Below are 14845 nucleotides of genomic sequence, written 5' to 3'. Positions count from 1 at the left end.
TTTTACTATTTTAAAATTTTAGTCCCTCTTCCATCCTCACTGTAACCCTGTTCCTCCAAACCTAGGCTGAGTGGTCATGAAGTGAAACCCTTGAAGAAAGGCTACTCAAAGAAAAGAGATCTCCCTATAGTCAAGCTATTTAGACCAAGAAAAGTTTTCTTAACAAGTTGAGAGGACTCCTGAAGGAGTGCAGGGAGAGGTCTGAAGACAAACTCTTTTCCAGTTTATATGTCAGTGCTGTCTTCTTAAATTCTGAGAATGACCATCAGGCTGCTCCTTCCTATGTACACCACCCTTGGTTAAATTGATCTGTATCCCTCTCTCTCCAATTCTGACTCAGATCCTAGGGACAGGGTCTCTGAAATGAGGGAGTCTATGGCTTCTAGTTTAACTACTCTTATCATGTGAAATAAATAAAACAAAATTAACCAGAAAAATTTACACAAAAAAGGCAAGGTCAGATTAGAACACAATCTTAAAAATTAAAATAAGACAACTATTATCTGATGATCACATAAGCTAATGAATGTCAATGGTTTATGGCAAAGTCATAAAGCTATGCAAGGAGGATAATTTTTCAAAGTATTTGGAAAGGCTAGGTGATGAAGCAAGGTAGTAAGGTTTCGAAGAGGGTTTCTTATAGTTCAAATGTGAAAGATAACCACTACCAATATTAGACGCTCAGCTTTGACAATGGACCTAAAGATAATATACTTTTTAAAAATAAAAATTCTCAATGCTATTCAGTTACCTTGAGTCACAATTAGATTTCACAAGGGCAAGGACCTTGTCTGTCTTATTCTATGCTTTATCACTAGTAGGGCTGCCTAACACAGAGAAGTTAGTCCTTAAATGTTGGTGAATGAATTAACATGTTCAGCCTTCAAATAAAACTATACTTAACCAATAAAATGAGTAAAAAAAAAAAAAAAAAAAATCTAAAGATAAGTTAAAAATACTTGCTATAGTAAATTTAAATTTAAAAAAAAATAAACAGTACTCACCAAATGTGATTATATTATAAAAACCTGAACTTCACAATGGCTTTTTTCTACTTAAATCCCTTTTAGGAAGCAGAGCAACATTTCTGATACCTGAACAGGAGTATGTCATTTTCAAATAAGCAAAAGATGAACAGAATAAATCTAAGATGAATCGCTTGAAATAAAAACTTGCCTTAATGGCCTCAGTTAGGATTGCATCCATCTTGGGACGTGGGGAGGAAGCCATTGGTGTTTGTTTCTGGGCCCTGGCTAGCTGGCTGGCAGAAAGGGTAGCCCAAGAAGGTATTGTTTTTTTCACTTTCTTCTCCTTTTCTTTAGATTGATCTTTCTCACTTTAAAACAAAGAATTGTTGTTAGGCAAGATAAACTCCCCAGAAAGAGGAAAAGACCGGGGGGGGGGAAGGGGTAAAAATTAATGTTTTAATTTATTTCCACACTAAGGTGATATGTAAAAATAAGGAAAATTTTACAAAATCAAATATTTTTGAAAATTTGAATACTATAAATGAACCAAAAAGGTGTTTTCTCCTAGGTGCAGGAGAGAGGAGTCATATAAATTAGCAGTGATAGGAAGGGCCAGTACATAAAAGAAATGAGAATCTGAAAGTATTCTAGTAACAACTACAAACGATGCAATTCAGTATAGTGCAAAGAACTCAAGCTCTGAAGTCCAAAAACCTGGCTTTGAGTTTTAGCTCCCACACTCAGTAGTGACATGATTTCAGCAAGTGACCTGAGTCTCAGTCTCCTGAGCTGTAAAACAGTAACATAATACCAAATACTTCACAAGGCTGTTGCAAGAATTATGGGATTATGTTTACTGAAACAATTTTGTGAGCCATAAAGCATTATACAAATTTCATTCTAATAATAATAGCACTCCACACACCTAAAATACAGGGTAGCTAAAAATTCCAGACCTTACTTAAACCTATGAAACTGGGATAAAGAATTCCCTGAGGATTAAACCTACAAGGTATAGTTATTACTAAGTTATTCTTTTATTTAAAAAGTAACTCCTTGCTGTTCTGACCAACTAGAATGAATGCTACCAGCCATCTTCCAAAAAGAAATTTTAAATGAAAAAATACCACCATATTGTACAGATTATCAATAGCAAATTTTGCTTTCAGATTCTCAAATTCACCCTCCAACTGAATACTTCATTAAACATATACACAGTTTTATGTCACTCTAGCAATGGCTTGATATCAACTAACGTAAGCATATAAAAATAACTCACTCTTGGCACAGAGGGAAGTATAAAATGGTGAAGTGTCTCCCAGGTCAGAATTTTATAGTCATGTTTTCATTTCTTATTGAAATTCTGTCAATGCTTAAAATACCAGACACTCCAACAATGAATTCTAAGCACAAAAAGACATTCCAAAGCCAAAAGGAATGAATTTTCTATCATTCAAACCATTATTCTGATAACTACTACAAATTCTAATAGGCCATACAACTATATAATTAAGCCTATTTCAAATGATAATTCTAAAAAGTTATTCCCAATAGCAAATATCTTGTGTAAACCAACGTTATAACACTTTAAAACAATCTGACCTACAGTCCTTTTACACAGTCTTTAATTATAAATAGCAAGAAGGCATAACTCCTTACTCTTTTTTGGTTTCCTCAGAAGACTTGTTTTCTTCCTTCTCTTCATTCTCAGGTTCCCCCTTTGGCTGCTCTGTCTCACTAGATGTAGCAGGTGGAGTTTCATTCTCTCGTTCTTCTACAGTGGAGACAGATTCCTCTGAACTTATGTCTGGTTCTAAAAAATCAGGTGAGCAGAACTGCATCAAGTAGATATATTAAAGCCTGAGTCAATAACAGGGTAAAAGTTTAGCCAAATGTTCCAATTAACAGATGGACTCTAAAAAGAACAAACAGCAACTGTAGTTTTCTTTCATTCTTTACGTCACTTAAGTTGCCTATTCAAGGGGTTGTTTATTCAGACAATTATGTGAGAAAAGGAGATGGACCAGGGAATTACACAGAATGGGAAACTCATTTTACCCCAAATCAAATCTCCTGATTATTCTACTCTGCAATATTAATGATGAGACTCATAATTAAGAAATTAGCCATTTCGGGCCAGCCCCGTGGCTTAGCGGTTAAGTGCGTGCGCTCCACTACTGGCGGCCCGGGTTCGGATCCCAGGCGCGCACCAACGCACTGCTTCTCCAGCCACACTGAGGCCGCGTCCCACATACAGCAACTAGAAGGATATGCAGCTATGACATACAACTATCTACTGGGGCTTTGGGGGAAAAATAAATTAATTAATTAATTAAAAAAAAAAAAGAAATTAGCCATTTCATAATTTAACAGACAAATCCTAGTAAGGGAATAAGTAATAGAAATTTAACATGTATTTTCGAAGTGAAATAACTTGGGCAAGAGTAGAAATATGAGAACGGGAGTATTAGGTCTGGAGTTGTCTGTGTCTTTTCTCAGTATGTCTCTTTAAGCAGCTACTATAAAACACAGAACCCCAGGAAACAGTTAAGCAGGGACTTCAAAGAAAAGGACTCCAGTGGCAAAAATAAGGCAAAAAATAAAAGTATATGCTTGAAGAGTTTAGTCATTTAAATTAAGACTTCTTTGTGGCCTTCACGTAAACAAGTAAGAGAATGTTAAAAATACCATTTCCTCCTTATACTCAAACCACATAAATACAATTCTAAAGGAATTTCTAGTTTCTCAACAAATTAAAATTCTAAATCACAAATTTCAGAATGGTCCTCTATCACTTGTAAATCTCATCCTGGATTATGCTCTTCTACCAGACATGCAAGTAATTCAAAAATCTTCCCATATATGTCCAGCCAAAATTGAGGTTTTAGAGGTGGAGACATGTGGATTCAAGTTCAGTCTTTATAACTTTCTAGCTTGATATCTTAGGGCAAGTTCTTTGACATCTCCAAGTCTCAGTAACCTTACGTCAGAGTTATTATGAAGATTACATAAAATGCTTTAGGGGAAGCCTGTACTTGTACTACGTAAGTGATTCCTATCCTTCTCTGGCCTCTTCTGCTGCTTCTAGAACTCTTTCACAAAGTACCAAGGCCAGAACTTCATTATAACAGTATCTAAAGATACAGATAACTGCAAGATGTATTTTTTATCATGATGTATCTTTTACTGTCCCTCGCCCCAATGATTTGAACTTACTGGCTGTGTGTGTAAGAACTTACTATTAATTAGTCGTGTGTTTATTTATTTATACATTGCCTTATTCTAAAAAGGATGAAAAGCTAAGAACTGTTTACTGGGTTTAACTGTAATAATAGAGCTATAAATTTAATTTCACATTATTTTCTCTTTTCAAGAACTGCTTAATAGTTGATGGCTTAATAAAGATTCAGTCACTCATAAATATTATGTACTATGTATAAGACACTGTTTCCAACTCATTAAACTACTGTGTCTACCTCTGTGTGAAATGCAAGATTTACAAAATTTAAAATGAGTGAAGTCCAATTATTTCCATGTACAAAATACTGTAACAGGATAGAGAGAAGATTAAATAAACATACAGCTTGTGAAGTGACTTACCGGTTCTTTATAAATTCTTAGTTGACTTTTCTAACACCTTGCACCTGAACCCTCAGGCATATATTCTATATGTTATCAGTGATTTAGTGACTTCAACTGGTTGTTAAACAAATGTGGATCACGATGGGCCACTACTAAGTGGCTTATCTCATTGCCAGACAAAATAACCAGTCTTCAACTCAGGAGCATCTTTTTTTTTTTTTTTTTTTTGATGAAGAAGATTGGCCCTGAGCTAACATCTGTGCCCATGCTCCTCCATCTTGTATGTGGGACGCCGCCACAGCATGGCTTGATGACCAGTGCATAGGTCCACATACGGGATCCGAACCTGCAAACCCGGGGCCACTGACACGGAGCAGGCGAACTTAACCACTACCACGGGGTCGGCCCCATCCATTATTTTTTAATATGCTGATTTCCTGTCTCCTAACTGCCTTAGGCCAGGATACCCAAATTGCTTATAGTATTCACCTGAGGATTTTGAGACAAAATCCAGGCTCAGCTGGAAAAGAGTATATCTCTGGTACACCAAGGGATAAAGACAACAAGGGGTCATGTATCTTTTATTCCTAATCTATGCTGGTCAGCAAATATTTGGTTCTAACAGCTAGGACAGGGACAGCACCACACACCCATCCCTAGCCAACCTGAGTTAAAAGGCAAGGGAGAAAGGGGAAAAGGGTAAGGAAAAACGGTGGTCAGGACGCCATAAATGAGCACTGGTACTCCAAGGGGATGGTTCTACATCTCTCAATTCATTATTTCCCACCTCTGTCTGGCCAATCTTCTCTCCACCAACACCAAAGTTATAAACCAATGTTTTGATTGCCCACTTGCTCCCTTAAGGCCTCCTGATGATTTCTGGGTGAGTCTTCCACTATGCATCCTGAAGGCTCAAGTTCTCCATTCCTCCAGTCTTCATCCCCATGACACTGTATGCTGCCCAGAAGCTACTCTTCAATCGTTCCTGTTCTCTCCAACCATTTTTCTGTTTTTAATTCCAAAAACATGAGATTTTCACCTTCCAAAAATCTTTAGAGACAAGATGAAATTCTTACTTTGCCCACATGGTCTGGAAATGACAAACCAACAAGTACCACTTCTCTCTTTAAATGTTCCCCCAAAATACTCAGCCATGGAAAAGAACAATTAAATTCAAGGGAATTTATGGGACTCCAAATTGGAGTAGAAACTTTTGCCTTTTTAAGTTGTCCACTGCTTTACTTTACCTGGCTTTTCTTTCTCCCCTTCAGCAACCTTGCTTTTGGGAGGAGTTTCCCGGGTAGCATTCACAGCTCGACGAATCGGCATGGTGCTATCTTCTACCTTCTAAGAAAAGAGATGGCCATAATCACACATGCATAAAAAAAATCTCGTCTCTCTTTCTCAAGGGGCCTAACTGGGTGTCAGGAGACGTTGGAGAATTCTTCAAGTCGACTCCAGGATCTGATGCAAATTATTTTTAACAAATGTTTTTGAAGTGAAATATGATTTTTAAGAAGTACTTCCCAAAATATTTTATTTTAGCTAGAATTTCAAATGGAAACAAATAATTATATTTGATTTGGAATACAGTAATTCAAGGGGAAAGGGAAGATGAAAAGAACTTCGTATCTATTTGATTTTTTTCAGATTCACAACCCAGACTCCCCAAAGTAGAGGAAGGAACATGTACCAAGAAGAACCCAGCAGGGGCTGAAGTCAGGGACTGATCCAAGAGTGAGCTTCAAGAATGTGTCAGCCCCTACCTCACCTAACTTGTCCGCGTGGATCAGCTGAGCTCCTACTATAAGTGGGAGTGCCTTAGGATGGACGAGTTCACCTTGAGATGTATCAGTCGCCATTTAAAATAATTTCTAGGCCCGAGTACAGGTTACACTCTGAAGCCTCTGCTGTTAACCACAAGGATTTTTCCTAATGGTTTCAGTGTGGTGAAGAGTCAACCTAAAGCACAGAAAAGACCTGGTGTGAAGATTAACAGAAACAAAACTAAACTACAACGTCTAAATTTAATATACATCCAAAGGGGAAAAAATTTAACTATAAAATTTATAGCTAAGTGACAGATGACTTGGTCAGTTATCATTCAGAGAGAGAAAATCACTATCAAAATATACACTTGGTAAAGCAGCGACTAAGACAAATGCACAAGCCATAGCAGCTGTTGCACCTTCCACATGAACAAAGGCAACAAGGACAAGAAAGCTCATAAGGAACCTCACAACAGACAGAATAAGGAGACTAAGGAACAGTTTACTCAAATGTTTACTCAAAGATCAGTTAACTAAAGAGAGAAGGCTTTTGTTATTGTTCTCAAAGCAGTCAGGAAAACTAACGGTAACCTTAACTCCACCTCCATTCCAGAAGTAATACAAGGGCAAAAACACTGCTGAAGAACATGACATTCTAAGAGCCTCCAGACCCAGAGAAGAAAATTTAGACCATCACCTATAACAGAAGTATGTTTCTAAGACCTTGTCATATATTTAATGTAAACTAAACTAGCACAGAACATAACTAAATATTCAAAGATAAAACCCATGTAGTCACTCAAATTTACCTGATCATTAACACTACTGCCCCCCAAAAATCTCATCTGGGACTCAATGACATTTTATAATAAAAATCCTTCAATGTAAAAAAAAAATCATCAGTTAAGTGTTCAGATTTCTGTGCTAACGAACATTGCAAAGAGTTGGGGAATGGCAGACTAGTCATTCAACTTCTACTTTAAGCTCTAAACTTGTTTAGTAATTTGAGTTTTCAATTTGTCCGGTAACAGTCCCAAGCTACAACAACTGGGATAAATCCAAAAAACCCAAACACAGAGAATGCTTTCATATTTGTAGGGAAAATCTTTTTATGGAAACACCAAGAGCAACACTAGACTTCTGAATCATCAATCAGTTGCAAGGAAAGGCAGCTGAAAGAATTCAAGATCGTATAATGCACTAAAACTTATTATCAAGAGTAATTTATGGGCCGGCTCCGTGGCTTAGCGGTTAAGTGCGCGCGCTCTGATGCTGGCGGCCCGGGTTCGGATCCCGGGCGCGCCCCAAGGCACCACTTCTCCGTCCAGCGCGAGGCCGAGTCCCACGTACAGCAACTAGAAGGATGTGAACCTATGACATACAACTATCTGCTGGGGCTTTGGGGGGAAAAAAATGAATAAATAAAATCTTTAAAAAAAAAAAAAAGAGTAATTTATGAATATCCATGAATATTTAAAAATTATCGACTGTTACAAAAACTACTTAAAATGCTCATATAGCAATTCATTTCAAGTAACTATAAAATACAGAAATAAAAACAGTTGTTTTCTGATCTCTGAAAAGAGGGCCAAATTGAGTTTAAGGGCATTATTTAGGTTGGTGAGACCTACAAGTCTATCTTGGAATAATTTCATTATATAAACCTACTCATTCATCCAACTAGCACTTACATAGTAATATATTTTCTTTGCTAATAAAGAAAACAAAGCAAATTTGCTGATATTTTTACAGGTGAACACTACAGAGAAGTAAAACAACACGACCAGCTTATTCTTGGCAAAGTGATATTGCTAATGAATTCATCCTTCCTAACCCATGATAACTAGCTAGGCTGAAAATGCTACTGGGAAGTCAACAAAACCTTCAAGAGCCTCTGCTCATAGGGCATCTTTAACAAATATTTTCCTTGTAAACAAAATACTGAAAACAGTGTCAAAACCTTTCCAGTCAACTCTGTATTCACCAATTACTCAAAATTAAAACAAACAGGTTAAAAAACAGATGGGGACACAGGAAAACGACTCTTAATGCCTAAGTGATAACATTGACTAAAATCAGGGCAACCACAGGTACATGGTCCATAAAGACATCATAAAGACATCATTGACCTAAAGACAAGAATGACAGTTTAAATTAGGCCGGAAGTCTGCCCAGGTTGGAATAACCTCAGAAATAAGCACAGAAAAGCAGTGTGAGAAGTAAGTTGGTTTGCCAATCTTCTTGGCTGCATTGACCAAAAAATAGATCCAGACATTCTCCTACTTAAAACCTCCCAATTACCACCCTGCCTTATTTCACTAATCTCACCTCCTACTACTCTACCTATCACTCTAGTCTCTCGACTACAAACAGACCTTCTTTTGGCCCTTGGAGTGTGCTCTGCTGATCCCTGCCTCAGAGTGTTTGCACTTGCTGTTCTCTTAAACTGGAACACTCTTTTTTCCTAGACACTTCAATCAGGTTTCTGCTCAATGTCACCTCCTCAGAGAAAGTCTTCCTATCCTTCTTAAGGTTTCTTTACAGTATTTAACACCACCTAAAATTCAATATACGTCTGTTTACTTGTTTATTAGGTGTCTCTCCCAATAGAATGTAAGCACTACAAGGGCTAGGACTGTAATTCATTACTGTATTCCCAGCACCTAGAACAGTATCCAGCACATGGTGGGTGCTGGATAAATACTGGGGAAAAAAGTTGAATGAATAATGACATCTGATAGTACTTATTACCATACTCAGTATATGTGAATAACACTTAAAAAATAAAACCCAAAGTTATTTGGGATAAATATTAAGAAATGTTTGCCCCAGTTCTGAATTTCCTTATAAAAGTCATGGAACTTAAAGCTTCAGGCTATAGTACTTTCTTTATAATACATCGGTTAATGAGTTATTTAACAAGTTCACTGTCATTACAGAGCGAAGAAGACTAGAGATCTTCTTTGACTTACAATGGGGTTATGTCTCAATAAACCCATCATAAGTGGAAAATATCATAAGGTGAAAATGCATTAAGAAGTTGAACAAGATCAACAGTTATGCAAGATTTTTTTTTTTTCCTGAGGAAGATTTGCCCTAAACTAACATCTGTTGCCAATCTTCCTCTACTTTGTATGTGAGCCACCGCCACAGCATGGCCACTGACAGATGAGCCAGGGAACCAAGCTGCCAAGCAGAGCCCGCGGCAGTTAACCACTAGGCCACCAGGGCTGGCCCTCAAAGATTTTTTTATTTATTTATTTATTTTTTTTTTAAAGATTTTATTTATTTATTTTTCCCCCAAAGCCCCAGTACATAGCTGTCTGTCATAGCTGCACATCCCTCTAGCCGCTGCACGTGGGACGCGGCCCCAGCATGGCCGGAGAAGCGGTGCCCCGGTGCGCACCCGGGATCCGAACCCGGGCCGCCGGCAGCGGAGAGCACGCACTCAACCGCTAAGCCACGGGGCCGGCCCTCAAAGATTTTTTTAAAGCAGTAGAAACCTTTACAGACAGACATAGTGTCATTTCACAAGATGATTATGTTTTCACAAGATGATTAAGTGTGTATTTCAAAAGGAAAAAAGAAGAAGAAAAAAGCAACAGCCCATTACAAAGTAGGCATATTCATCTTTCAGTAAATCTTTGAAGTCTAAAGCTGATCGCCTCAGAACTGTTCAATTCAGCTACAGATTGAATGCCATGCTGGAACTCCCCATCGTCAAGTTGAAAAATCATAAGTCGAACCATCGTAAGTCGGGGACACCTGTATATGGATGGTTAATTCACACTGCCTTAACATCACCACATACCTATTAACTTAACTTTTGTTGCTGCATCTTTGAATGATCAGACTTTCGGGCTGCCAAGCTTGTTCCCTGACGGAGATCTTATCTAGCTGGTTCACCACTTCAAACTTGGTGCCTAAGAACCTACCAGCCATAGAATAGCTGCTCAACAAATATTTGTTAAATAAAAGAATGAACAAATGAAACTTAAGTTTTCCATCTGGGTTCTTACAAGTGCCAAAACCAATCTGTGTTTACCTTTGGTTTATGTGGCCTTCTTGTGGTCACAAATCTTTCTGTTTTTTTAATTTAACGTTAGATTAACAATACAAAGATCTGTTTTTGTCAAAGGAAATGCTAAACTGTTTTAATGCAGGCAATAAAAAAAGGTTGTAAAAGTAAAAAGGCCAGAATTTCAGAGTTTTAATTTACTTTCTCTACATGAAGAGAAAGCAAAACAAAAATAGGAATTCAACAATGTATTTCAGATGACTGATGGCCTTGAAAATACGCATTTTAGGGAAAGTATTATTATTTCATATTTTACCATAAGATGTATGCAATATATTATACATTATAATGTCATTAGCTATGCACTGAACACATCAAATTGTTCCCAACTTCAAGTCTTGCACTATGTTCACACTTAACAGGTAATGTCACAAAAATCATGCCTACAATTTGACCGCTGGCAACTTTTCTTTTTCACTTTCACATTTCAGTACATCAGTGTGTACTTAATTAGTGTCTATTTTGGGCATTAAATGGCCCCTCCTCACAAGATAATCACAACCTAATTGGCTAAACAGGACTTTCACCTACATTTGAAGAGTTCAGGATACTTCCTCCACCAACTCCCCCCCTCAATCTTCCAAGCTTAAACACAAAGCAAAAAAAAAGAAACCCTTTAAAAAGGTTACTCCTCCTTTGAAACACGTTACACTAAAGTTTGGAAAGGAACAATAAACATTTTTAAAGCTCGTAATAGTCTTATGCCTATACCAGATGAAACAAAATTAAAGTCTCTTCCAAAATAAAACTAGTCACGTCTGATTCCACTCTTAAGATAAGACAGCTTGCTCCTGAAGTCCCAAGTGAATTCCTAAGTGTATTTCTAACTAAATTCTCACGTTTCAAGGTAACGGAAAGTCAGGAAGCATAAGAAACAGCCGAGAGAGACTCTATACGCGGAAGGAGCGGTCAAGTTCACCTTGTCCAGTCCTCTCTGCAAACAAGTGACTCGTCCTGGGTCACAGACAGCGGTCAATTCGGTGTCAGAACCCAGACGTGGAGCTCTCACCTCACCACGCCTGCCTCCATCTCTTTACAAACGCTCACACTCACAAGTCTGACTCGATGGAAACCGCGTCGTCCACGGCGCGCGAGCAACAAGCTGTAGGAGCGCCACACGGAGAGGGACGCCGCGGCCCGCGGCGCAGCAGCAAAGCCCGCCAGGAGCGCCCGCAGCCCGCGGGAGGGGGACGGTAAAAGGCGCGGCAGACAAAGAGGCAGGGAGCGGCCGGGGGAGAGCGAGCAGCAGCGGGAGCGCGGAGCCGGGAGGCAGGCAGCGAGCGACGACCGGGGCTCAGCGGCGGCGGACACCGGGGCGCGGCTGACACCGCAGGGCTCACACCGCGACCCGGGCCGCGGACGCCCGCCCGCGCGACAGAAGCAGCGGCGACCCCGAGCAGCTGCGCTCCGCGCACTCACCACTGGGAGCTCCGTAATGGCGGCGGCGGGGGCGGAGAGCCCGGGGGGCGGGACCGCCGCAGCCAGTCACCGCCGCCGGCATCTTTCGAACCGGCTCCGAAAACCGCTGGGGGAGTGGGGTGAGGGGCAGGGCGGGGGCGGCGGCGGGGCCCGCCGAGGGCCTCGGGAGCATGCGCAAGCCCTCAGCCAATCGGAGCGCGGCGGGACGACGCTGGCGCAGGCGCGCTGGGGCGCAAGGCCCTAGACCAGGGAAGAGCTCCCCCCTCCTCCCTCCCGTCCAAACAAAACAAGGGCGGGAGAGCGCGCGCCAGAGGGCCCCGGAGGAGGCGTCAACAAGAGGGGCAGGGGGCTAGGTCGCAGGGGAGGAGGGAGGGGAGGGGCGGAGCGGCCGGGGAAGGCAGACAAAAGGCACCACCTCCGGGGACCCGAGCGCCCCGCCCCCTCCTCTCGGAGAGCGGCGTCGGCGCCCTGGGTGAGCGGCGTCCGCCACCCGCCTTCGGGGTCCAGCCATCCCGCGCCCACGCCCTGCCCGCCTGTTCCGTCCTGCGTTACCTCTGCGCTCCCCTCTTCCTGGCGCCGGCGTCGCACGGCCTCTCGGCGCCGCTCCCGCTGCCGCTCGTCGCCTCCGCCGCCGCTGTCTTCCAGGCCCAGCCGCCGAGCTCTGCCGCCCCGCCCCCCTGCCCGCGGCCCCGTGCGCGCGCCCCCGCGCCGGCCCCGCCCCCGCGCCGGCCGCGCCCCCAGCCCGCGGGAGCGGAGGGAGCGCGCGCGGTGCCTCCCCGGCCGGGCGCGCGGGGGCGCGAGAGGGTGCTTCGGCGCCGCGGGCGTCCGGGCGGGGGCTGTTGCGTCCGCGCACACCTCACCGGGCACTGCCGGAAGGAGCGGTACGGGTGGTTGGGGGGTGCGGTCTGGGTTTCCTCAGGAGGGCTCTCTTTTCACTCCTTACCCTTTCTCTGCTATCTGGTTCAGTCCCTGCTCTTAACCGGGGTCTTAACCGCTCTGTGATCCATCTGCCTTTGGAGGGGTTGGCATTTCCCGCCTCTCAGTTGAGTGACAGCACGAGAACAAACTACCCTTCTGTGAAGACCGTGGAAGAACTGAAAAACCACATAGCGGGACTCCGCTATGTGCTTCACATTCGTTCCCATTAAGTATCCAGACAGTACAGGACAAAGTGGTGACTCAGGGAAAGAACTGGAAAGGTTGCTTTTCTAATCTATGAAACTGTCTTCTCTAGCTCCCTAACCCGCATACGCAGGGAGGGTTCTCAAAAGGAAAATCCTGGGATTAGAAAGGAAAAGAGGGAATTCCCTTTGAATTGTCATATTACGTTGGTATCAGCATACTTAGGCATGTACAGACTATCGGAAAATGTAACTTTTCAAAGCCAGGTGGGGAAAATTCGATGTATTTAAAGTAGCAGGTGTTTTGTGGGGGTAGAAGGAGTGCAGGTAATGAATACAGGGAAATAATAAACACTAGAATTGCCCCGAGGCTCGAAGCAGTGTGACCAATACTCAGATGCATGTGCCACTCATTCTAAAGATTAATTATGAAACCATTTATGCAGTTGCTAGCCCAGTCCTCAGGCTCTGCCATTAGCATTTTAACTGTCTCACCCGCTTTCCTAGCCAGAGCCATCAACTCCATCAGTTCCAAAGTCAGCTGTATAAAACTTGCACCACCAAAAATTCCTTATGAGGTGAGCATCATCACTAATGTCCTGATGGCATTACCAATGCCCTGGCATTCTGGTGTCATATTCAACCTGTTCACAAGGGGTTTTGGTCATTTTTTGCCATTTCTTCATCCTGCTCACTCCCTTTGTTCTTATCAACATTTCTATCCCATTTCCCTTTTTAAAGACCCTATTCCATTTTTTATGTATTCATATGCTTAAAACATCCTACCTTTCTTCTTTTCCCCTAAAATGTCTTTAGCCTCATCTTATGCAAGAAGCTGACCCAGGTAAGAGCAAACTAGGAGATTTCTCCTCCTCCACAGATTTTTGCTTAAAAAAAGAAAAAACCAACCACAATTTATTCTGTTGTTTATAACATGTACACCCAAGGGAAAACCCTGAAACAAAATTCTTCCTCGAGTGGGCACACACACACACACACACACACACACACACACAACTATGTGCTAAAGGCTACCACTTGCTGAAGTCTGAAGCTGTAAGTTTTCTACTTAGAAATGGATTTGAGGGGCCGGCCCCGTGGCTTAGCGGTTAAGTGCCCACGCTCCGCTGCTGGCGGCCGGGGTTCGGATCTCGGGCGCGCACTGACACACCGCTTCTCCGGCCATGCTGAGGCCGTGTCCCACGTACAGCAACTAGAAGGATGTGAAACTATGATGTACAACTATCTATTGGGGCTTTGGGGGAAAAAAATAAATAAATTAAATCTAAAAAGAAATGGATTTGAAATTTTGATGGTACATGTATATTGGTTGAGGTATTTTACCTCTGCTAAATGTAACATCTGGTCAGTTTTGATTTTCATACTTAGCTGCATCTGAGTTAAGTCTTCATGAGGGTATGGTTTTATAGTTGATCTCACTTGGCTTTCTTTGAGCTATACTAGTAAAAATATTCAATTGTGTTTGTTAAACAGAGTTACATGATGATTTTTGTACCCTTTTACTTAAGCCATTAGGTTGTTTGACCTGCACTGGAGGAAACACGCACCTTGGCAAGTTTAGGAGCAGGTCAGCTCTTATGGAGTGTATGAAAGTTACCATCAGAGCCCAGTAAGACCCTCTTGCTCAAAGAAACCTCTCACACTGATATCCAAGTCCCTGAAGTTCCACCATTCAGAAATTCATTTGTTTAGTTTAAGCCTCACTCTCTTCTATAGCACTTTTAAAGTGCTAACACCAAAGAGAGCTAACATACAAGCCTCAAATTCATAACTGAGAATTCATTGTTTTAATCTCTAAACTTTAGAATCTAAAGCTTTCCATTCGACATTCAGGGATCAAAAGAGTAAGAACTCTGGGTGTCTGATTAGAGGAGGAGCTTCTAGGAG

At 41.7% G+C, this 14845-nt stretch overlaps 1 protein-coding gene across 20 annotated transcripts in view; it reads right to left on the bottom strand.

Moving 5' to 3' along the window:
* The window catches only part of HP1BP3 (heterochromatin protein 1 binding protein 3), a 37189-nt gene extending 24707 nt beyond the window's left edge, over window positions 1-12482 (bottom strand). The window contains exons 1-5 of one of the 20 annotated variants that reach the window (XM_014783943.2): window positions 12369-12462; window positions 6317-6512; window positions 5798-5897; window positions 2628-2781; window positions 1177-1336 (exon numbers count right to left, since the gene is read on the bottom strand). In XM_014783943.2, coding sequence (XP_014639429.1) covers window positions 1177-1336; window positions 2628-2781; window positions 5798-5897; window positions 6317-6412 — 510 coding nt within the window. In that variant the 5' untranslated portion in view covers window positions 6413-6512; window positions 12369-12462. Of the gene's footprint in view, window positions 1-1176; window positions 1337-2627; window positions 2804-5797; window positions 5898-6316; window positions 6513-11316; window positions 11789-11816; window positions 11897-12368 lie in introns of those variants that run through there. The other 19 variants (XM_087446662.1, XM_087446664.1, XM_087446663.1 and 16 more) reach the window with 19 other exon arrangements.
* Between the last annotated feature and the right edge of the window lie 2363 nt (window positions 12483-14845).

The sequence above is a fragment of the Ceratotherium simum genome, chromosome 22, assembly GCF_057802395.1.
Source record: "Ceratotherium simum simum isolate JZ-2026a chromosome 22, ASM5780239v1, whole genome shotgun sequence".
In the NCBI taxonomy this organism is placed as follows: Eukaryota; Metazoa; Chordata; class Mammalia; order Perissodactyla; family Rhinocerotidae; genus Ceratotherium; species Ceratotherium simum.
The sequence above is the reverse complement of the archived record's forward strand: the minus strand, read 5'-3'. Positions and strand labels throughout refer to the sequence as shown.